Source organism: Balaenoptera ricei, chromosome 2, assembly GCF_028023285.1.
Source record: "Balaenoptera ricei isolate mBalRic1 chromosome 2, mBalRic1.hap2, whole genome shotgun sequence".
NCBI classification, from domain to species: domain Eukaryota; kingdom Metazoa; phylum Chordata; class Mammalia; order Artiodactyla; family Balaenopteridae; genus Balaenoptera; species Balaenoptera ricei.
Genome location: NC_082640.1, coordinates 61,952,653 through 61,974,992, shown reverse-complemented (window position 1 = coordinate 61,974,992; position 22,340 = coordinate 61,952,653). Strand labels below are relative to the sequence as shown.

The window sequence follows — 22,340 nt, the reverse complement described above, 5'->3', positions numbered from 1 at the left end:
CCCCATCCCCCGGGGCAGCCCAGGCTCTACAGCTCCTCCAGTCCAGGATTCCTCATGTGGCTGCTCCCCTAGCCTAGTCCAGACTAGTCAATGCTCCCCTCCTAGTGGGGGCCAGCCAGAACCCACCTACCAGGAGGCCTCCCCAGCCCCAGGCCCTCTGCCTGTGGACACGGGGGAAGAGCTGCTTCTTTTTTTTTTTTTTCCGGCCGCACCACATGGCATGCAGGATCTTAGTTTCCCGACCCGTGTCCCCTGCATTGGAAGCTCGGAGTCTTAACCACTGGACCGCCAGGGAAGTCCCAGAAGAGCTTCTTATATCGTGGTCTTACAGTCAGCTTATGGTCACCGATATCCCCCGTCTCTGTCATGGGGCCTGCAATCCAGACCCGGTGCGCACAGATAACCTTAGATCTTGCCCCTGTCCCCAGATGCCTGGGGTAAAAACTTACCCCCTCAATGCCTGAGTTTGGGCCCTGAGGGGACTGAGCAGGGGCTACCAGCAGGGTTCCTAAGCCAAGCATTTATTGTTCAAGAGGTAACTGATCCTTGCTTCAGGCTTGGGAGGCAGAAATGAGGAGCCCCCAAAGCCTTCCACAAACAAAACCCCACGCTCAGGGACTCAGCTCGGTGCGGGCTGCAGCACGAGCAACAGGGACTGCACTTGGAAGGGAGAAAAGGTGAGCTTCAGGCGGCTGTCCCGAAGGGGCAGGGGGCCAGCAGGGTCACGGCGCTCCAGGAGGTCACAGCTGGAGAACAGGACGGACCATGAGCGCCCCGCGAGGGCAGGACTCCCACTCCCACCCCGCGCCCCCACTCACAGGACGGCCTCCTGAACGGGCAGCGACGTGTGCAGCCAGCAGTCCACGTGGCTGCCGTGGGCCTCGTACAGCCTCAGGACCAGCTTGCGGCCCTGGAGGCTGGTCTCCGCCTACGGAGGGAGGTGGGTGGTGGGTGGTGGGTGGTGGGCGGGGCCGAGGGCGGGCCCAGCTCGGGACCCCAGCCCGCTCCCCGCACTCCACCGGCCCTTGCCTGCTTGACGGTCTCCAACACGACTGCGGGCGAGGACACTGAAAAGGCGCTCCAGGCGGCGGCGGGTGCCGGGCCCGGGGCGGGCAGCGCCAGCAGGGGGAAGTTGAGGCTGTAGGCAGCGGGGATAACGCCAGCGTCCTGGAAGGACCCTGGGCCCAGACCGGAAAGGGACGCGTGGTGTTAAATGAGGGTAGGGGCGTGGGACTGCTGGAGTGCTCCCCACTTACCGTTGGGGCAACCGAGGCTGAGAGGGGCAGAGAGGTATCGGGGCCGCAACACTCACCCTCATGCGGCATCAGCGCGTAGGTGAACTCGTGGCGCCCCATGTCAACCGTGGAGTCAGGGGACTTGGGCGCCCGCAAGCTGGGGTGGGGAGGGTGGGTAAGGGCCAGGCTGGAGCCGCTGAAGTTCTGTCCTGGGAAGACCGCGCTCCCATACCAGTCCCCGGGAGGCACCCCACTCACAGGGAGAGGCTGAGGACGCTGCCTCGTACTGACGCGCCATACTTGCAGTCATTGAGCAGAGCCAGCCCAAAGCCGTGCTCTGACAGATCCATCCAGCGGTGGGCCCACACCTGGAGGGTAGATCGGAGACCCACTTGGCGGCCCCGCCTCCTCCTCGTGCTCCAGAGCTCCTGTCAGTAGACTGAGGGACTCTCTGGGACCATACGATTGAATGCCAGCTCTCACTACAGGAGGCCCCGGGCACACCACACACCTGTCTAAGCCCCAGCTCCTCATCTGGGAAAGGGGGATAAGAGTACTTACCCCACCTAATGGGCATGAATATCAGACTAAACAGAAAGCGTTTAGCACCATGCCTGGCATACACGTCAGGAACAAGCAAATACTGATCATCATCTCCTCCTCACCCCATACCACACAGCTAGTCTCTCCCCAGCCAGGGAGGATCCAAACCCTCCACCACACCCCACCCCACACCACCCCACGTCAGACCTCAAATCGGGCCCAGTCCCAAGAGGTGTTGTAGTGGGTGGGCCGCTGCAGATGTCCGAACTGGACCTCAAAGGTGGCCTGGGGGCTCCGCACACGGGCAGGGAACTCCACCTTCAGGAACTTGTGGGCCTCGTGCCAGTGCACCTGTGGGGGGTGGAGGCAGGGGTGCAAGGGGAGGGACCCCTCCTCACCAGCCACACCCAGGGAAGATACCCACCACCCTGCCCCCTGCTACCTCGGTGTGGAAGCGGACATAGGGGCAGCCGACGTCCAGCACAACCTCTTGGCTGAGCCGACTGTTGGGGCTGATCTGCAGCAGAAACCAGGCGCTGCCCCGCATGCCACCCTCAGTGCCCACGGCCAAGGTCCCTGCCTGGCCCAGCACTGGCTTCCTGTGGAACAGCGGAGGGAGGCGCTGAGCCAGGACAGCCTGGCGGAGGGGGCCCAATACTCTCGTATCCCACGCCGCCCCCGAGTCCTGCCCACCCCGCACCGTGTTTCTAGGTGGTAGTCCATGACGTCCCACGCGTCCCAGTACAGGGGGACATCATCAAACAGCACAAACTGATTCCCCACAGCACCCTCAGCAATGGCCTCCCTGGAAGGACACGGAGACTGGCGCTTTACAACTGTATGACCGTGGTCTCTCCAGCTGTTTGAGGTGGGTGGGGTGGGAGGTAGGGTGAGTAGGCCCAGAGGACAGGAGACTCCTAACCCAGCCGGCCCTGTTCCGTGTGTGGGTCCCAGTCCTGAGCCACCTGTGGGCTACTGTGGTCAGCGGTGGCCAGAGGACAGAGGGAATGAGAGGTCTGGGGTCCCCTGCCAGGCACTGGGAGAGGGCAGCGAGGGGTTAGCACCTGCCAGAGGCCACCAGCACCAGAGACGTCAGGCGGCCAGTTGGGTCCAGCCTCACCCGGATGATGCCGTTGTCCAGAGTCACAGAACCGTCAGTCTTGGTGGGAGGGGGCCTTGAGGCTAAGTCTGCAGAGGCTTCCCGCCACCAATAGCCCGCCCAACCCCAGCCCCAGCCCCGCCTTGCCACCTGCTCCAGGTTGGGGAGCTCAGAACCCCCACGTTGTCAGGGACAGCCCAGGACAGCCAGCCCCTGCCCACCGCGATGTGCCAGCACTCACCTCCTGCACTACAAACACAGGCTGCTGGGGCAGCAGGGGCTGCAGTGAGGTGGGGGTGGGAGCAGGAGCGTAGCCCATGCCGGGCACTGTCACCAGAGCTGGGGATGAGGCCTGGGCATCAGCGCAGCCTCCCTCACCTTCCAGGAACCATACTCGGGGAGGGGTGGGGGGGTGGAGGGGGTGAGTATTACTAGTACTCTCTAGCCTGGGGCAACCCGGGGCAGAGATTCCCCAGGGGAATGTCCCCAACTCTCGATTTGGCCTTGATCCCTCCTGCTACAGTAGCCACCCTTCTCCCCAGCTCATACCTAGGCAGTGGGCCCCACCAGGCCTGGGCAGGGCCAACACTTCGGTGCGCTTCCAGGGCAGCGTGTTGACAATGAGGAGGCCCTCAGGACCTGGCTCCCCAGCACAGAGGGCTGCGGCTGCAGCGCTGAGCAGCGTGTTGCCACGGGAACGGATGTCTGGGGAGAGACTGGCTGGTCATGGGTGGGCAGTGGGTCTGGGTGAGCCCGGAATGGCCCACAGGAGACACTCTGCCCTGGGTGCTGGACAGCAGCGGAAATGTTGTCAGCCTCACCTTCGTAGTGGCACATGGCTTCCTCTGCCACCAGCTGGATGCAGCTTGCAGTCACCACATCGTGGAACTGGTTCAGGAGCAGGAGCCTGCCGGGGCCAAGGGCAGGGCTGCGGAAGGCTGGGAGGGAGGGGCAGCCACAGAGGTGTCTGGGGTGAGGTTAATGGGTGGCAGGGGGCAGAAGACAGGCTGACCTCCAGAGGTCCTGCAGCTGGGCGGCCGGGTAGAGGAACTGGGCACTGCGGGCCAGGGCCAGGCTGCTGAGCAGCTCCACGTCGTGAAGGATCCGCTCACACTCCCGGTTCCCCTTCTTGATCTGAGCCCAGGGTAGGGAGAATTGGTCTAGAGTCTGTTCAAGCATCCCAGGACACCTTCCAAAGCCTTCCCTTGCTCAGAACCCCTGGTGGCTCCCCAGGGCCTCTTGTGAGTTACCTGCCCCAGATGCCTCCCTCCTCTCCCCTCAGCCCAAGCCCTTCCTCCCTCAGGGATGCTCAGTCCTGCCTCCTCCAGGCTGCTGACCACCCGGCTCTTGCACTTCTCTCCTCTCAGCTCCTCCGTGGAACACAAGCCTCTTCCCCCAGGTCTGGGCTGGGCTCTGTCCCGTGCTTCCTCCTCTGACCCTCTGGGCCTCTCAAGGGCACGCCCTCCCCATTTGGCTCAGCAACCAGCTCCTGACCTGGGCATGGGTGGTGTAGGTGCCATTATGTAGCTCCAGGAAGAGCTCTCCGACCCACGTGCACAGCTGCCCCGAGTGGCCCTCCAGCGCCGAGAAGAGTCGCTCCGGAGAAGAGAGCTGCACCCTGAGGGAGACTGCAAGCCTGGGTCTCCCAGCCTGGCCGTGTGATTCACCCTTCTTCCATGCAAGAGTGACAAGAGATCCAGTCCCGACAGAAAGGAGCCACCCCCAGAAAGCTCCCTGTCCACACAAAGCCAGTTCTAGACACTCCAGGAGAGTTTTCTCTCTAGTAGGTTTAAGCCCCATCCCACCTTTAGGTTTCCCCCCACCCTACCACCAGGGTAGAAGTTGGGAGGAGTCCATGGTCCGGGATTGGAGGGGGACAAGGTTTAGGGGAGGTGTCGGGCCCAATGTTTGAGCAGAAGGAAGGACTAAGGGCAAGGGCGGAGGGTAGGGCTGAGTGAGCCCAGGCCTGACCTGGGCAGCCCATCTGTATTGCACAGCCGCTTCAAGCGGTCCACCATGGTCTGGGTGGGGCCACCACCCCCATCCCCAAAGCCAAAGAGGAAGGCACTGTGGTTGGTACGCCCCTTGTCCCGGTTTTTGGCCACAGTCTTCAGCACCTGCACAGGCGGGCTCAGGGTCAGCTTAGGACAGGACACCCAGCCCTCTCCAGCCTGCCTCCCATCCCCGACCTTGGCCACTAGGTGCCCTCTCACCTCCTCCACACTGCCCTGCATCCCATATGAGTCACCAGGCGGGAAGTGGGCCAGCACCCGGGAGCCATCCAGCCCCTCCCAGAAAAAGGTATGGTGCTGCAGGCAGGGAAACAGGTAGAAGAGAGAGGGCAGAGTCAGGGCTGAGGCAGAGCCGGGCCTCCTAGACCTGCCCCTCCTGTTGTGTGACCCTGGGGGAGGCATGCCTTCTCTGGGTCGGGGTTGGGTGGTTTGTCCAGGGCCCCTCTATCAGCCTGGACGGAGATGTATGGGCCTGGTGGGACCCAGGCCCACTCTGAGCCTGGTTCCTTGGGGCCTGCTCACCGGGAAGGAGTTCACCAAGTTCCAGCTCAGTTTTTGGGTGAGGAAGCGCCTGATGCCACAGCTGCGCATGATCTGTGGGAGCTGCGCTGAGTAGCCGAATGTGTCTGGCAGCCAGAACTGCAGGGAAAGGGCCTCTGGGCACAGGAACCGGGGCTCTCGGCAGCGCGGCCACAGCCTCAGCCCCTCATCACTCAAGGGCAAGCTGCAGCCCCACGCGCCTGCAGGCGCAGCCGCTCCCAGCCTACCTCGGAGCACATCTTCCCAAACTCCTGCAGGAAGAAGCTCTGTCCCTGCAGGAACTGCCTCACCATGGCCTCTCCACTGGGAAGGTTCCCATCCTGGCAGTGAGGGAACAGGGAGGCAGTCGGGGTCAGCACCAGGTGGAATGGGCAGGAGCTCAAAGCCAACCACCCCGACAGGAGCAGCCAGGGCTCTGACACTGGGTTATAGCCAGTGCCCAGGGAGTGTCCATCTCCTCACTTCAGGCCCACCTGTCTGTCTGCCAGAGGGGAGGTTTCTGGGGCCAGGTCATGCGGACAGTCTGTCACTGTGCTTGAGACCCTCCTCCCCCTTGGAGTGCCAGGCCGTGGAATTCCAGGGACTGATAAGTGCTGCCGCGGAGGGGGCATGAAGGGCCTGCAGAGAGTCACCAGCAAAGCCAAGGAGAGAAGCCCATGATGGTATGGCCTGAGGCTGAGGGGCTGCAGACTGCACTTACCATCTCCACCCAGGTGCCCCCCACGGGCACAAATTGCCCACGGCAGGCGAACTCCTGGAGCCGGGCATGCAGGCCAGGGTAGTGGCTCTTCACCCATGCGAGCTGCTGCGCCTGTGGGGCAGATGAGGCGGGAGCTGGGCCAGGGGCGACAAGAACCCCACCCAGGGCTGAGTACCTGGGGCCCAGTGGGTGGCTGAGGGTGAGGAGCCCTGCCCCTCAGGCCCCAGAAGCCCTCGGAACCTCACACTAGCGCCCATTGGGCTCCAGGTACCACCCGCACAGCCATCCCTCTGACCTGGGAGCAGACAAAGATGAACTCAGGATTCCGCTCCATGAGCTGAACGACTGTCACCCAGCTCCGGGCACATTTCCGCACGGTCTCCTTGAAGGGCCAGAGCCAGGCTAGACGGGGAGGAGGGGGGAGGATAGGAGAGCAGCAAGGTCCCCAGCTTCTCACAGATCTCCAGCCACACCCCTGCCCCCCAGCACCCAACCAGGCCCAGCCTGGGCCTCCAGAGGGTCATCCTAGCCTTCTGTCCATCCCAGGCCCTTTCCCTGCAAAATCCTGTGGCATCTCTCCTGAGCTGTCACTTTACATCACTCTTGCAAGGTAGGAGTAGAGACTGGGGAAAGGAGGTTGGCTGGGGCTATCGGATCAATTTTACATCAGGAAATGGAGGCCCCAGTCCCTGGAATAGCCTTACTCTGAGGTTTAGACACCCCTGAGAGGATCCTATAAGAGGTAGCAGGGGTTGGCCCTTCCCCTGCACACACATTGAAGGACAGCCTGGAACAGAGGGCACAGCTTCCTGAGGTGGACCTGCCTGGGCCAGCCGTCCTGCGTGAGGCACTACAGCCTCTTGCAACCTCTAGGCCTCAGTTCCTTCTTTACCAGCCCAGAACTCTACATCCCATGCTTTGACACAGCAGAGAAAGCCCTTGTTCTGTGGTTCAGAAACTTTAGCTGCATCAGAATCAATACCTTAGGGAGTTTTTAAAAAATGTAATTTCCCATAAGCCTCACAGACACTGCAGACATACCAGGTTCAAAACTGACCTCCTGATCCTCCCCAGGAAACCTGCCCCTGGGCTTGAGTCCCCATCTCAACTACTTCCACATCACTCCTATCTGAGGACTTGGGCACTTGTCAAATTCTTACTCATCCTCACTCTGTTCAAAGGTCATCTCCTCCGAGAAACCTTTCTTGAATCCCCCAGACCCAGCTGGGTTAAATGCCTCTTCTGGGCTCCCCAGCCCCCCATCCTTCCCTCCATCATGGCAGCAACTGTGTCTGCCTATTTTGTGATCATCAGTCTCTATAATCCTACCCCCACAATATCTAGCATGGGGCCACACGGGGCATCAGATTTTGTTAAAAGAGTAAATGAAGCCACATCTAGCAGAGCCCTACAGGCCATTCCCCTTTCCCCAGGGAAAACTGAGGTCCAAGAGGGGCAAGAACTTAATGTGGATCACACAGTGCTTCCAGGGCACAGCCAGGTCTTCGAGGCCACTCCTGCCTCCCCGAACCAGCCCAGCCAGCTGCTGCCCTACCTGTATCAATGTGGCAGTGCCCCAGGGCATGGATGGTATGCTGGCTTTCACCCCCACGTTGGCCAAAGAACTTGGAGGCCAGGGCCTGGGCCACTGGGAAGGTCTCCGGCTGGGCGGGGTCACATACGTTCACCATCTGGTTGGCTGTGTACAGGGCCTGGTAGCTGCGCTGGTTGTCCTCCCCGAGGCCCTGCAGCAGGGTTCTGTCCCTTAATCCCCATCTCAAGCAAGCAGAGTCTCCAAAATTAGACCCCAGCTGATCTCCCACGGGTTCTCAGCAGAGTTGCTCCCTACCTCCAACCCTGTGCTCCTGCTGGTCCCCCGCTCAGCACTGTCTCCTTCCTCCCCTTTACACAGGGAAATCCTCTCAACACTCAGGCAGGCATGAAACACCCTCCCTATTCTGGATTCCCAGAGCCCCAACTATCTGACCCAAGAATCAGCCTGCCTGGAACAGGGCTCTAGAGGGTGACCAGGTGGCGCGGGGGTGTCGAGTACCTTGGCCATACCCAGCAGCAGCTCCAGATCCACCAGGAGCTTGTGGACATCCCGGTGGAACACGGCCAGCTCAGCCCGGCTCACCTGGAACATCTTCTCTGGGTCAGGGGCTGCGATCATGTGTCCCTTCCCGGCCCCCAGGAGCCCATTGCAGGCTACTTCCACATAGAGGGTCAGGCTACAAATGTGGGGAGGCAGCCTCAGGCCAAGGGACTGGCAGAGGACTCTGGGGCTTGGGGAGGGAGGACCAAAGAGGCATCCAGCAGACCCCTCCCCATTCACCCCCAGGATCTACCACCCAGAGGAGCTCACAGTTATGTCAGGTGCGTGTGAGAGAGGGTCATGGTAGAAACAACAGACTACACCAAATTCTGCTGATGAGTGTTCTGCCTTGGTTGGGGAGAATAAGTAGCCAGGTTTGGAACCATGTGAATTATGCTGTTGTTTAGACTTTCATTTCCAAAGCTGTCTTTACAAAGCACTGCCTTGGTCTCAGAACCCTCTTTGCACATTAAAAACATGTTTGGATCTCCCAGGTCCGGTCTTTCAGAACAAAGATCCATCAGCCAACATGGGCAGGCCACTGTTTGGAGAGCATGGTGGGCTGTGGTGCTGTTCTACTCAGTCTTCAGAGAGCAAACATGACTTCCTTCGGGAAGCCTTCCATGACTCTCCTCTTATCCCTCTCCTTAGTCTAGAACAGATTTCTTATGTTGAAAGGTTTTTCTTTCAAAGCCCTCATCAGTTTTGCAATTATATAAGTATATGTGAGTCCCCCTTGCTGTCAAGAATCACATCATTCACCCTCACAGTCCCAGTGCCTGGAAACATCAGATACACAATGTTCAATAAATATAATACCTAAGAAGAGTTTTTGATGGTGTCATAAAATGCATGTTATAATATGGATTTTTTAAAAATCAGGTTAAAATATCAAAGAAATACAACCTCAACTAGTAAAAACTACATTTGAAAGAATTCCTGAGAAGAATGTTGAGATGTTAATAATGGGCGTCACTAAGTGGTGGGATAATGGGAGTTATTTACTTCTTTGTGCTTTTCTGTATTTAACCCAAGAACGAAAACACTATCTTTATAGTCAGAAAAATCCTGCTTTTCAAAAATAAACTATGAGAGTTGAAGATGGTTGTACTGAAAGTGGGTGTGTTTCTCAGATCGTTCTGGGCCTCAGCTCCTGCTTGCCCACTGGTGCTCCCTCCCCTACAGCACTGGTCAACCACAGCACAGGGACTCACTCACCTCCGGGGGTCTTCTTCCCCCAGCTTGTCAGTCAGGACATAGCTGGTCTTCTCCCCCTCTTTGGTCAAACCCTGGTGGGGAGTGCAGTGAAAGAGACAGGACCTGAGGCTTGTGAACAGCTCAGATGAAGTGTAAGCTGAGGGAGGCCAGGCCCCTCTACCGGGTCCCTAGCACTGGCTCCTCTCTCCCAGACAAGGATTGACAAATCAGGGACCTCTGGTAGCAGGTGCCCCAACCCCCATGGCAGTCAGTGCCATGACCACCAAATGGCACCTATTTGCCAGCAGAAAAGCCACTGGTCTTGTGGAGTCTTGGGGAGGTATCAGGTCCTTGGTGGCTTCTGGTGGCCTCTGTACCCCTGAATAAGCATCTGAAGGGAAACTCTATGAAGTCAGGGACAGGTTTACCTCATTCTCCACTGTATCCCCAGTGCTTAGCACAGGGACCTGCCAGAGAGGGTACTCAGGAGACATCTGCTGAGCCAGTGAAGGGAGGGAGGGAAGGAGGGAGGGGTCTGCCATCTTTCTGTACAGGAAGAACAACAGTCCTGACCTGAGACTGAGGGTTAGTCAAACTGAAATGGAAGCTGTGTGAACCTGAGCAAGTGTGTAACCTCTATATATCTCAGTTTCTTAGTCTGTAAATGGCCATAAAGACCTACCACATAGGATTATAAAGGTTAAACCTGTTAAGGTTGGATGCATAAACAAGGTACTTAATAGTGGCTATATCTGGGGAACTGGGGGTGAGGTAGCAGGGAGATATCCATTATTTCAGGTCAAGAGGACTTTTTAAACTTTATACTATCCAGAACTGTTTCAAAGTCCCCCTCCCCAACTGCCATAAGCATATATTACATATAATAAGAACCAGTTTATTTAAAACTAAAAATAAAAAGTGATATAGTCTGCAAAGTCACTAGTCTGGCACCTAGTAAAGGGTTAATAAATGGATCTGCTGTATATATTATTGTATTTGATTAATAACTATTTTCATCCCAGAATGGGAGGGTGACCAGTCAGTGGCAGGGTTGGTTTAGTATTAATTATGTTGAGACCCTCAGCGATCCTTTCAAACATGAGAAGGAACAATTACACAGGGGCCCAAGCAACAACTTGTCCAGTCCTGAAATCCTGATACCACCCTGCAGGCTTAGCCACTCAGCTGTGGCTTCTCCAGAGACCAGGGCTGAAATGTGGCCATACCTGACCTAGGGCAGGGCTCCTCACCTGGACAGGTTCCCCATCACGCCACACCAGGCCTTCTCCATCACTTTCCCAGCGAAGGTGAACTTCCTGACCCACCCATGCCTCTGGGATGGTCAGCTCCACCCGGAACCAACAGGTCCACCATCTGCAACAGAACCACTAAGATGGGCCTAGGGATCGAAGCCCTTTCCTTTCGACATACTTCCTTGGACTAAGGGTCAGCAGGGGCTTGAGACTTTCACCAAGTATCTGCAGCATCACAAGGTATTCAGCTTTGATCCACAAGAAAGGAGCAACGGGGTGTACAGCAAGGTGAGGGAAAGAGGCAGAGAATCAGGGGTCTGTGATTTGTCCTAGAGTGTCCTGCCTAAGGGATGTCCAGGGACTGCGAAAAGGGGGGAAATGAAAATTCTCCCATGAAGTCTTGAGGGATCAGGGATCTGCTCCCAGCAGAGGGTGCTGCTCTGCCCCAAGTGACTGTCTAGGGCAGAGGGCCGACAATGGAGGTGTGGCCCTTAGGGGAGGCGAGTAAGCCGGGAGCGGGGCCCTGTTGGCCACGCCCTCCCTCTAGAGCGTTACCCACGTGGGTCCGAAGCTGTCGCCGACCTGCGCGGGGCGGAAATCCTGCTGGACTGCCTCCTGGTAGGGAAGCCTTTCGGGTGTCAAGAAGCTGGAGAGCTCGGCCACTGGGCAGCTGTCTCCGAAGAGCCTGGGCGGGAGGGGCAGGTGGGCACGCGCCCGTGGGCCAACCGGCGGGTGGGGACTCGCATTCCCTCGATCCACCGCCGGGAGGGCTGCCTCACAGCTCAGTCTCCGCCCACCCCCTCCTCCTGGACCCCAGCCCTTCCCGCGGCGGGCACTTTGTCCCTCGGCCCAGGTGGCCGAAGCTTGGGTTTCCCCCCGGAAGGGAAGGCTAGAGACGCGTGGATGCGGCCGGCCGGCGCCATGGGCGAGGGGGCCACACCTGCCGCGGAGATTACAGTCGGTAAAGTAGAGCGGCGACACGAATTTCTCCACCCGCTCCAGCGTAGTGCGCCAGTGCTTCAGCGCCGGCGCCGCCGCCATCGCCGCGCGCTCTCTCCTCTCCCCGGAAGGCCCTAAACGCTGCCGGCGCGGTCCACGGCCTGGAACCAAAGGTTCCGGCGTCCGAAGGGCGCCTTCCAGGCCCGGGCAGCTTTTCTTGGAACACCGGCGGCTCTGTGAAGTCTCGCTGCTCTGAACTTTGAGCAGGGAGCTGAAAGCTAAAAGCCGCGCTTCCGATGCTCTCTTATCTCGTCCGAGCTGGTGGCCATTTAGGGCAAATCCCTAAATAAAATAGGAAGTTTGACGCTTTGATTCTGCAAAAGGCCTGGGACAGAGACAAGCCGTTAGGCACGACGGGTGGGAGCCTGGGTTGCTGCCGACGCAGGTCACCTATTCTCAGAAGCTGCAAGCGGGAACCTCCTTGCCTTCTGGTCCCAGCCCGCCCTCTGGCTATCTCGAAAACCCGTGTCTGCTTAACGTGGCAAGAGCCGGGGCGCCAGGACCGTTGCTTTCAAGCCAATCGGCAGACATGCGTTAAATAGAGAGGGCTTTGCACCCCAGTAACCTCAGCTTCCTCTACTACATGTTTTGTTTTATGTATATGGGTAAGTGCTGCCCATCGCCAGAAACTCCGAAGATTTTGATTTGAGATTGCAGATCACATACATAGAATTCACGATCCTAACAGAATAATGTATTTTCCTACACGGGACTGAAGAGTTCAGAGAAGCCATAATGCCAGAAACACCTCCAATTTCATCCTCACGTTACTCTGCTAATCTGTTGCCAGCTTGTTCCCCCCTCCTGGGAATGCTATGAAGTCCTTGTCTATAAAATCATGACGAAGAAAAGTATATACACAACATGAGCCCTGATATTTTAATGGAAATACTGACCAAGTTTACATTTCAAATGCAAATCATAGGGAAAGGTGATTAAGTACAGAATACCAAATGTGATTTAAAATATAACTTCCTGCTATAAGACAGGCTGAGTTGAGCTTGGAGCTCAGATGGCAGGAGGGATATAAATGCTGTTTGTGAAACCCTGGCTGTCGGTGAAGCTCCCCCTTCTTTTGGTTGCACTGGTAGGACGGGGTTTTCTCCTCTATTGGCCCTGAAACCCTATCCTGACCTGCAAGCAGCCGCTCTGGGCATAACCCTATGCAGACAGCAATAGCTGGGGCTGCCCCTGGTCAGGTCCCATCAGTACCCCGCCCACTCCCCCACCCCCCCCCCCCGGCCGTAATTCCAAGTCAGCATGGTCTTAAGCAAGCAGAGGTGAGTTATTGCTGGGAAAACCTGAAGATCTTCCCCCCCACTATCACTCCATCTCCCAAGTCAGGCATTGCCCCAGCTTCACCAGAGAATCTCCTCCCACAAGGCTCTTTTGCCACCCTACACTTTTGGGCTCTGAGTCTCCTGTAGTTGTCCCATCCCTTCACTGCCCCCCACCACACCCAACAAAAAACTCTAAAATCGGAAAAGTCTACCATGTGTTATCAAAGTCCAGAGCCAAAAAATTTGTGGTTTTGTGGTGGTGATGTTGGGAATTTTTAATTAAAAAGCAAAAACCACACAAATCACTGCTGGTTACTTTACAGCTATGACTAGGGTAATGGTTGCTGGAGAAAAATTCACCAGAGTACTGGGAGGGGCTCAGTTGGTCTTTGTTCAGAAAGTCCAGGCTGACCACATATAAAAATCCTAATCACTCATGTTTAAAATATCTGCCAGTTTAAATTTATGTAGTTTAAAAAAATATATATGTATATATTCCATTTGCAGTTGCTAATGAAATGTATCGAATCTCCCTCCCAGCCCCATTTATACCACACACTCTGTACACACTTCTTTCAAACACTGGTTTGGTATTTAAGCTGTTCACTCCCATTTCCAATAGGGATAAGAAAAAATACAGAGAAGTACAAACTACATAGCTGCACAACTTACCCAAATATAAAATATTTCCAAACAGCTGAAATAAGGGGGGAAAATACGTACTAAAAGAATGAATAATTCCATTTAAAAAATTTAAGATATTTTGATTTGGAACACATACAACTGACTGCTAACTATTTAAAGCCAAATCCTGTTTGTACCGCAGATAAGGAACTGAAGCCCAAATCTCTGCTTCACAGTAGTTCTCTGGTGAGGACAAGGGACTTGGGTTGAGAGTTTATTCCTTAAGTAAGAACCAAGCTTTATTTATTTACAAAAAAAAAAAAAAAAAAAAAAAAGTTGGGGCAAGGGGGAAGACAAGTTTTACACAAAAGTACTACAACGGTAACTCCCTTTGGTAAAAAGTGTAATAAATGTCTTGTACATCTGTTCATAGGTACTAAATCTGAAGCCACATAGAACTATGGTACACAAGAAGCTAGAGCAGTTATGCTAGCACATCAAAGCATATTTCTTTTAATAAAAAATTGACAGTATGTACATTATTTACAAAAAAAAAAAAGAAAAACCAAGTTAAAACTGTGTGTGTGTGTGTGTGTGTGTGTGTGAGTAAAGCTGGTGGATGGCACTAGGGTATACTAGTAAAGAAGCAGGTACAAAACAGTTCCACGGGAGCTAAAAAGGACGACTGATTTGAACTTGTTGAGGTTGAGAACCAGAGGAGAGAATAACGGGTGGGCAGCAAGGGATTCGTCAGGAATCAAATCCACAAGATGATCAATCCCAAAGCCAAACTGCAGGTCCCAGAGAAAATCTAATGGGTGATCTAGATGTGCTCAAGTGACCAGGAAAAAAAAATCCAATCCAGTTTTTTTTCCTTTTGGGGGGGAAGAGGAAAGGAGCAGTGGCCATCAGAGTTACAATCCATCTAAGCATTGAGTCCTTCCCCAGTCTGTCAGTCAATGCTCGCCCATTCCAATCAAGGTGTGAACAGCATCCGGTTCCCTCATTGAAGGTCAGGCCCCAGGAGGCTCCAGTCTTAGCTCTGCTGGTGTGTGCAAGCAAACTGCATGTCCCTGTGCTTGCATGGATTTCTTCCCCTCCAGGGCAGGGTAATGCCCAAAACCCCTGGGAAAAGTTCCAGCTCTGGCTTTGTAAGGTATCCACGTTCCTTATATGTAGCCCACTTGGTGCCAGGTTGCACCAGCCACACACAGATCAGGTGGCCATGTCCCAGAGAGGCCCAGTGAGGCTTGAAAGGCATCTTCCTTGTTTCTTCGGTGTGTGCGAGTACACGTGCCCCCCCCCAACACACACACACCCCTCAAGTTATCTGCTCTGGCTCTGCAGTTATGGGGCTTTGAACACTGTGCCATATTTGACACGGTACTTGTTAATGCTCACAAAGTGCAGGGTCTCTGTGTCACAGGTGGTGGTGCAGGGCACCAGGCCCTCCAGCCCCTCGCCCATGAGCCACTTGCTGGTCTCCGCTGCCATTTCACGGGGCACATGCTCCTTGGTCCATTTATCTACCCAGGCCTGGAACCTCTGATGTAGCCGCTTGCTTACCCGCTCATGGGACTGCAAAATAGAATGAAGAAAAAAAACCCCATGAACTAGGACTAAACCCTTCAAATACAAAGCCCAATTTTCTCCTAAAGTGCCAGAGGAAAGATGTAGGCTTATCAGTGCTGATACCACTGATAAGTTAAAAAAAAAAAAAAAAAAAAAAATTAGGAGTCTGTTTAAAGAAAAGAATTGAAAGAGATTAAGAACCTAGAACACATAAGGAGTTGGAATTCATAAAGCTCCCAAAGAAATACCAACATAGGGTCTGGGCAGATTTTAGCCTCCTGCATCATTATCACGTAGTGGGGCGGGGTGGGGCAGGGGGTGGGGAGAGAACGACTTGATCAATCTGCAGTTTTAAACCAGCAACCTGGCTGATTCGTACCCGGAGTGAGACACTGAGTTGAGGCCATTAGTCACTTCTGTCAGCATGGCAATCCACTTCTAAGTAAAACAAGGTAAAGGGCTTAAAACCCGCTCTCCCTTCCCGCTATTACCCCACCCTGCCCAGCAGAGAGCTGGGCATAGCAGATCTTCAGTGGAGGTTTTTGTTCCTACCTATACATCCGGTAAATATTTATTAGTGCCCGCAAGCAAGGCAGAGAAGGGGATACAAAGATAAATTAGGTGTTGCCCAGCTCCCCAAATCATTTGCATCAGAAACATGCAGGCATACAACACAGAGCACCATGAGAGAAGTACATTAAAAATCGCCCACCCTATGGTTCCCACTTGAATGTTCTGTAGTCTTTTCATCTGCCTCCCAAACCTGGTAACTCCTTCCTATTAACAGATGTACCCCTAAACTTCCCATTGACTCAAGCAAAATAAGCAAAGAAACAAAACCAGAAAACAAAAACCACCAGGCATCATCCTTAATGTTCCCCTTTCTCTTAACCTCCCTACATCCAAACATTACCACATTCAGACAGTTATATGTCCAATCTTTTTTTTTTTTTGGCTGCACTACGCAGCATATGGGATCCTAGTTCCCCGACCAGGGATCGAACCCAAGCCTCTTGCATTGGAAGCGTGGAATCTTAACCCCTGGACCACCAGGGAAGTCCCTCCAATCTAATTATAATCCCTCTACAACCCTGGTAGTCTGGGTAGCCATCACATCTCATATGAATGAAAGCAGTCTTTCGAGTGGTCTCTGCCCTTCCAACTTGGGGCCCTCAACTCACTCTCATCAGTCTATGTCTTTGTCAACGATGTCTCAATGTACCTCAAACAAAATCCAAACCGTGGCCTATGAGACTAAGTAATGTAGCCTCTGCCCACCCTTCCAACTTCATGCATCCCACTTTCCCTATGGCGCAAGCCACATTGATGTTATTAGTTTCTTGAAAATGCCAAGTCCTTTCCTCCCTCCCAGCCTTGTGCTTGCTTGTTTCCTTTGCCTAAAAAGTACCAACCCCCAACTCTGCACCAGGTTGGATCCTTGTCATTATTCAGGCCTCAAGCATCACCTCCTTAGAGAGGTCTTCCCCAACAAAAGCAGGGCCCTGCCTGCCAGTTACCCTTGATCACTTCACCTAGTTTCCTTGGCAGTGCACATCATCACACTACCTTATCTGCTCTACCTCATGGTTGTAGTCCCAGGGCCTGGCACAATACCTTGGTACATAACTGCACTAGGACTTTCACAATTCAGGTAGCATGTGAAAACAGGCAGGATTCATACAAGCAATACTACCTGAAATGTAAATGCTAGGAGTAGCTTCACTGGAAGGTGCCACCAGCTGTTATTAACTGAATTGTGTCCCCACAAATTCATATGTTGAAATCCTAGCTTCCACCCCCCAGAATGTGACGTTATTTGGAAATAACGTTGTTGCAGATGTAATTAGTTAAGGTGAGCTCATACTGTCTGTTGTAGGGTGGACCCATAATCCAACATGACTGGCATTCTTTAAAGGGGGAAATTTGGACACAGACACGCATTTAGGGAGAATGACATGTAAAAATGAAGGCAGAAATATGCAAGCCAAGCAATGCCAATGATTGCCAGCAAACCACCAGAGGCTAGGAAAGGCAAGGAATAGTTTTATCCCTCACAGCCCTCAGAAGGTTCAAAGCAACTCTGCCAACACTTCAACCTTGGACTTCCAGCCTCTATAACTGTAGGACAATAAATTTCTGTTGTTTAAGCCATGCAGTCTGTGGGACTTTGTTACAGCATCCTTACTCAACAATTCTCAAATCCAAGAGATTTTCACAAAGGGAGAGAAACAACCAGAAGCCTCTGGGGCAGGCCTGGTCCTGGCTGAGGAGGGAGAAGTGTGGAGAAATTCCAGTTACTGGTTCTCACCTGATGAGCTCGGAGCAAGGCGGTCCTCCGATACATGTAGTCCTCTGACTTGATCACATACACCATCTTATAGGAATTCAGCTTGAATCTACACTCCAGCTTATCCAGGCTATCCGCATTCTCCATGGTCTTCTTGCTGTTCCCTTCCTTCCCTTCCTTTTCCTGCTGTTCTCGACCACGCTGACACTTCCGGATCCGCCGCAGATTCCTACAAAGCAGCAAAGCCCTGCAGGATGAGAGCTCCTCCAGGTGCAGGTTCCCATGGCTGCCCCAAAAGCTTTCCTTATTATTTGCCTTCACAGCACTTATCACAATTTTAATTACATACATTTTTTAAAATGTCCAATGGTTTTATTGTTTAAAAAAATTTTTTTTCAACTGCAGAGATACAAAGAATAAGAAGTAGAAATTGCCAACTATCCCCTACCCCAAATCTGGAAATCCCACTTGCCTTGGCAGAGGTAGCCACTGTTAGCAGTTTTCATTTAAAATCTTCTAGGTCTCTCTCAATTTTTCACTTAATGTCATGAAGATTTTTTCATTTCACTACGCATAGATTTGTGTCATTCTCTTTAACTGCTACAGAGGAATGTGTCTTAACTGAACAATTCCTTAACAGGAATTAATCAAGTTCTTCATCTGAACCACAGAGCACAGAAAATTACTTAAATGTCTATTTTTTTCAATTCTCCCACAGATGGTACATAACTAGTGCTATTCTACACATCTAGGAAAGAAGGTAATTCACATCAGTGGATGCCTTGGCAGGCTTAATTCCCTCCAACACAAGCAGAGAAAGGTTGTCAGCTAGACAATTCTACTGTTTCCTACACTTTGCTATTAAAAACATTGCTTCAGTGAATATCTTTGTGTATATACATTTCCGTAGGACAGCAGTTCATTGGTCCAAGGACTACTGGGGGAACCCACGATGCTTTTTAGGAAGTTGTAAGATCAAAACTACTGTCATAATAATACTAAAACATTATATGTCTTTCTTTCTTTCTTAAAAAAAAACCAAAACAGTATTAACATTAGCATTGGCAGTGCAAAAATAATAGTGACTACTAAAAAAAAAAACAAATTGGTGATGGCACCAAGCTGTCCTTAGATATCTTTGTACTCTTCTCTGGCCACACACTGGCAATTCAAAAAGGAAAGCTGGTCTGACTTAAGAATGTCCTTAATGGGGCTTCCCTGGTGGCGCAGTGGTTGAGAATCCGCCTGCTAATGCAGGGGACACGGGTTCGAGCCCTGGTCTGGGAAGATCCCACATGCCACGGAGCGGCTGGGCCCGTGAGCCACAACTACTGAGCCTGCGCGTCTGGAGCCTGTGCCCCGCGACGGGAGGGGCCGCGATAGTGAAAGGCCCGCGCACCGCGATGAAGAGCGGTCCCCGCACCGCGATGAAGAGTGGCCCCCACTTGCCTCAACTAGAGAAAGCCCTTGCATGAACCGAAGACCCAACACAGCCAAAAATAAAAAAAAAATAAAATAAATAAATAAAGTAGAAAAAAAAAAAAAAAAAAAAAAAGTGCTAAGAATGTCCTTAATGAAACAGTAACATTTCTTATTATTGATAAATCCCAGACCCTTAGTTCACATCTTTTTAATATACTGGGTGATGAAATGGGAACTAAACATAAAGTACCTTTGTGTGCCAAAGTACAATGGGATTCATGAAGGAAAGCACTTGAGCACTGCTTGAGCTGCAAATGGTTCACCATTTTTACCTGAAAGAATAGCTGACTAGCCAATCTGGGGTATTTGGCAAATATTTTCTCAAGAATGAACAAGGGAGACTGGTACTTCAAGGAAAACAACTGAGCACATTTGTTGCCAATGATAAAATTTAAGCTTTCAAGTAAAACTCTGAATTTTGGTAAACTGGTATTGGCCAGCATGAGGTGTGACAACTTCCCACTACTTAAAGATGTGACTGACGAGGTCAACGGCAATATTAATAAATGTGGTGTTTTTCTGGGGGGAGCTGGGTGGGGGGTGGGAATACGTAAAATGAAGACGTGTCAACATTTGGTAGGTCTGCGTAACTTAGTGAACTAACATTTTCCAAATAACCAACTGCATGAAGTTATAAAACCATGCATGAAAAAAATTCAAAGTACAAGATAAACCAATGGATTTTGACATAACCACATGAAAAGTTCACTGATACTGCAACTAACCTTTAAGAAACTACTACTGGACAGTTCTGCTGTCATATCAAAGAATATCCACAATTATCTTGAAAGGATATGGAAATACTACTTTTCTCAGCTACATTTTTCAGTAAGGCCAGATTTTCTTCACATATTTCGACGAAACAAAATAGTGCAGCAGAATGAATATAGAAGCAGATATGAGAATCCAGCTGTTCTTCTATTAAGCCAGACATGAAACAGATTTACAAAAATGTAAAGCAATGCCACTCTTCACTAATTTGTTGTTTTGAAGTAGCTTTTCATTAAAATATTACTTATGATAACACAGAATGCATTTAGCATTGTTTTTAATGAATTCATAAACATAGTAAACATTTTTCAGTTTTAATTTCTAATGTGGTAAATATTACTAGATATAATCCACATAAACAAAAGTTTTTTGGTGTATTCAATCTGTAGGACTGTAAGGGGTCTCAAAGACAAAAAGACTGAGAAAGAACCTCAGCTGTAATAGCTGTACAGCAAATTATTAAAAATGAAAGTCCCAGGCAGGGTAAAGGTCCTATACATTTTAACTGCCCTGATCCTGGAATGATTGTATCAATATTTCCCCCCACAGTATATCAAAGTGCCTCCCCTCTTCCCCACACCCTCCATAACACAGATTACAAATCTTTTTAAGAATTTTGCGAATCTGGTGAGAAATATACAATGTTATGTTTATTGGTACTGTTCCATAAGCATGGAGGGACTTCCCTGGTGGTGCAGTGGTTAAGAATCCGCCTGCCAATGCAGGGGACACAGGTTCGAGCCCTGGCCCGGGAAGATCCCACATGCTGCAGAGCAGCTAAGCCCGTGCGCCACAACTACTGAGCCTGCGCTCCAGAGCCCGCAAGCCACAACTACTGAGCCTGCGTGCCACAACTACTGAAGCCCACGTGCCTAGAGCCCGTGCTCCACAACAAGAGAAGCCACTGCAATGAGAAGCCCACGCACCACAACGAAGAGCAGCCCCCGCTCGCCGCAACTAGAGAAAGCCCGTGCGTAGCAACAAAGACCCAACGCAGCCAAAAATAAATAAATAAAATAAATTTTTTTTTAAAAAGCATGGAGACTAAACCTGTTTTGTTGAGAAAGGGGCCTGGCACAGAGCAGCTGCTTGAAGTCTGTTAAATGACTCACTGAATGGAAGAAGCTGGCAGGGCCCTTCTGTTCACACCCCTTTCCATGTTCCAGTTAGGACTAAGTCTAATAATACTGGGATAATACCTTTCTGGGAATGTAAGACATGAGATTTCAATTCGCAAAATTTGGGGAAGGAAGAAAGCCAATCTACTACAGCAAAACCTATTTTCTACTTCTGAAACTCTGTTTTCATCCTCAGATAGAGGTCCAGCATACAATTTGCCCATATATGGGGAGGAAATTTTTAAAATTCCGTGAAGAGAGTTAACATAGCAGGCCTAAGACTGCTATCCTTTGAAAACCCTGCTTACAAGGTTGTCCCTTGGCTGGGTTCTGGGATCTTGGATTTTGGGAGAGTTTCCCCCATTCCCTGAATGATAAGAGTGCCTCACTGTACCTAAACTGCTTGTACAAAATAAATGGTTTATGCTGAAAACCTGCTTTCCTTCAGGAAGTCTGGAATTTTGGTACAAGCTAGGCAGAGGGTGCCTGCAGGACTAGCACCCAATAAAACCCCCAGGGCCAAGTCTCCAATGAGCTTCTCTGGTAGGCAGCATCTCAAACATATTGTCATAGTTTGCTGCTGGAGGAATGAAGAGTGTCCTTGTGCCTCCAGTGGAAGTCACAGACCCTTAGAAGCTTGCGCCTGGCGTCCTCTGATTTTGTCACAGGCAACTTCTCCCTTTGCTGATGTAGCTTTGTATCTTTTCGCCACAGTAAACCATCACTGTGGGTATGCCTACATGCTGAGTCCTTGAGTCCTCCAAGAGAATCATCAAACCTTGGACACTCTGACACACATTCCTAAAGGGAAGTTACTACTGACTCCTAAAACTCTTACCTCCCTGATGCTTTGGCACATGCTCCAGGTAAGCTCATGGTGTAAAAACCATACAAACCCTGAATTAGCATCCTCAGTAGACAGAACAACAGAATAAGTGAAAACCAAGAAACTGAAAGTCATCTAACTCCTCGTTCCTGGACTGTACGTAAGTGTTATGCTGCCGATACAGGACTTGGTTCACTCACCGTGGGAGAAATACTGGTTTCCGTGCCAGATGCTCACGAAGCTCAGGAGAGGTAGTATCAGAATTCATGTATCGCTCCACATAGTCTGACCAGCGCTGGGATTGTAAACACAAAATGGGGGTGGGGGAGAGAGCACAAAAACTGAACTCCAACCTCATCAGGTTGTCTAGCAAACTCTATGACTAAAATGTCTGAAATACTTAAATTCAAGATCAAAAAAATCTCTTTCCATAATGACATGCTTGTTACTTGGTATTAAAACACAGCTTAAAAAAATCTGTGAGAATACAAAACCTAAAGTTTCTCTGAGATACTTAACAGTTACCAGAAGTCATAAATGGTTAGAAGCTGGCTCACTGACAAGTTTTATTTCCCTACAGAGGGTTTTGTTAAAGAACAAAGTGTATAGTGACAAATGTTTGAAAATCAGAATCTTTCACATCTAAATCTAAATTTCTGGCATCTCTTTTAAAAAAAATTTAAGATTTGGCAACCATGAGCCAATAT

General features: G+C 51.5%; 2 protein-coding genes across 5 annotated transcripts in view; both read right to left on the bottom strand.

The window, feature by feature from the left end:
- Positions 1-505: 505 nt before the first annotated feature.
- MAN2C1 (mannosidase alpha class 2C member 1) lies at positions 506-11,749 on the bottom strand. Of its 2 annotated transcripts, none has more exons than XM_059912726.1 (26): positions 11,615-11,749; positions 11,234-11,359; positions 10,672-10,795; positions 9,443-9,513; positions 8,183-8,360; positions 7,685-7,874; positions 6,425-6,531; positions 6,130-6,240; positions 5,657-5,749; positions 5,412-5,528; positions 5,091-5,186; positions 4,849-4,994; positions 4,372-4,495; positions 3,890-4,011; positions 3,699-3,784; positions 3,427-3,582; positions 3,119-3,229; positions 2,843-2,975; positions 2,479-2,583; positions 2,221-2,377; positions 1,986-2,129; positions 1,494-1,603; positions 1,313-1,392; positions 1,030-1,178; positions 819-928; positions 506-746 (listed from the first exon to the last, which is right to left on the bottom strand). In XM_059912726.1, the coding sequence occupies exons 1-26, from the start codon at positions 11,713-11,715 to the stop codon at positions 620-622; spliced, it is 3,174 nt and encodes a 1,057-aa protein (XP_059768709.1). In that variant the 5' UTR covers positions 11,716-11,749; the 3' UTR covers positions 506-619. The 2 variants fall into 2 exon arrangements, with proteins under 2 accessions (XP_059768709.1, XP_059768708.1); XM_059912725.1 differs by having other exon boundaries at positions 2,843-2,937; positions 3,119-3,216.
- A 2,325-nt stretch (positions 11,750-14,074) lies between these two features.
- Positions 14,075-22,340, bottom strand: part of SIN3A (SIN3 transcription regulator family member A) — a 61,819-nt gene continuing 53,553 nt past the window's right edge. For all 3 annotated transcript variants that reach the window (XM_059912723.1, XM_059912721.1, XM_059912722.1), the window contains exons 19-21: positions 21,834-21,928; positions 17,458-17,665; positions 14,075-15,155 (exon numbers count right to left, since the gene is read on the bottom strand). In XM_059912723.1, the coding sequence (XP_059768706.1) occupies positions 14,925-15,155; positions 17,458-17,665; positions 21,834-21,928 (534 nt within the window). In that variant the 3' untranslated portion in view covers positions 14,075-14,924. The remainder of the gene's footprint in view (positions 15,156-17,457; positions 17,666-21,833; positions 21,929-22,340) is intronic.

Coding starts and splice junctions, on each gene's coding strand:
- MAN2C1 (XM_059912726.1), bottom strand. CDS start 11,715: ATGGCGGCGGCGCCGGCGCTGAAGCACTGGCGCACTACGCTGGAGCGG. Junction 10,796..11,233: donor GGCGACAGCTTCGGACCCAC/GTGGGTAACGCT, acceptor GTTCTGTTGCAG/ATGGTGGACCTGTTGGTTCC. Junction 6,532..7,684: donor GCACTGCCACATTGATACAG/GTAGGGCAGCAG, acceptor CTCCCCGTCTAG/CCTGGCTCTGGCCCTTCAAG.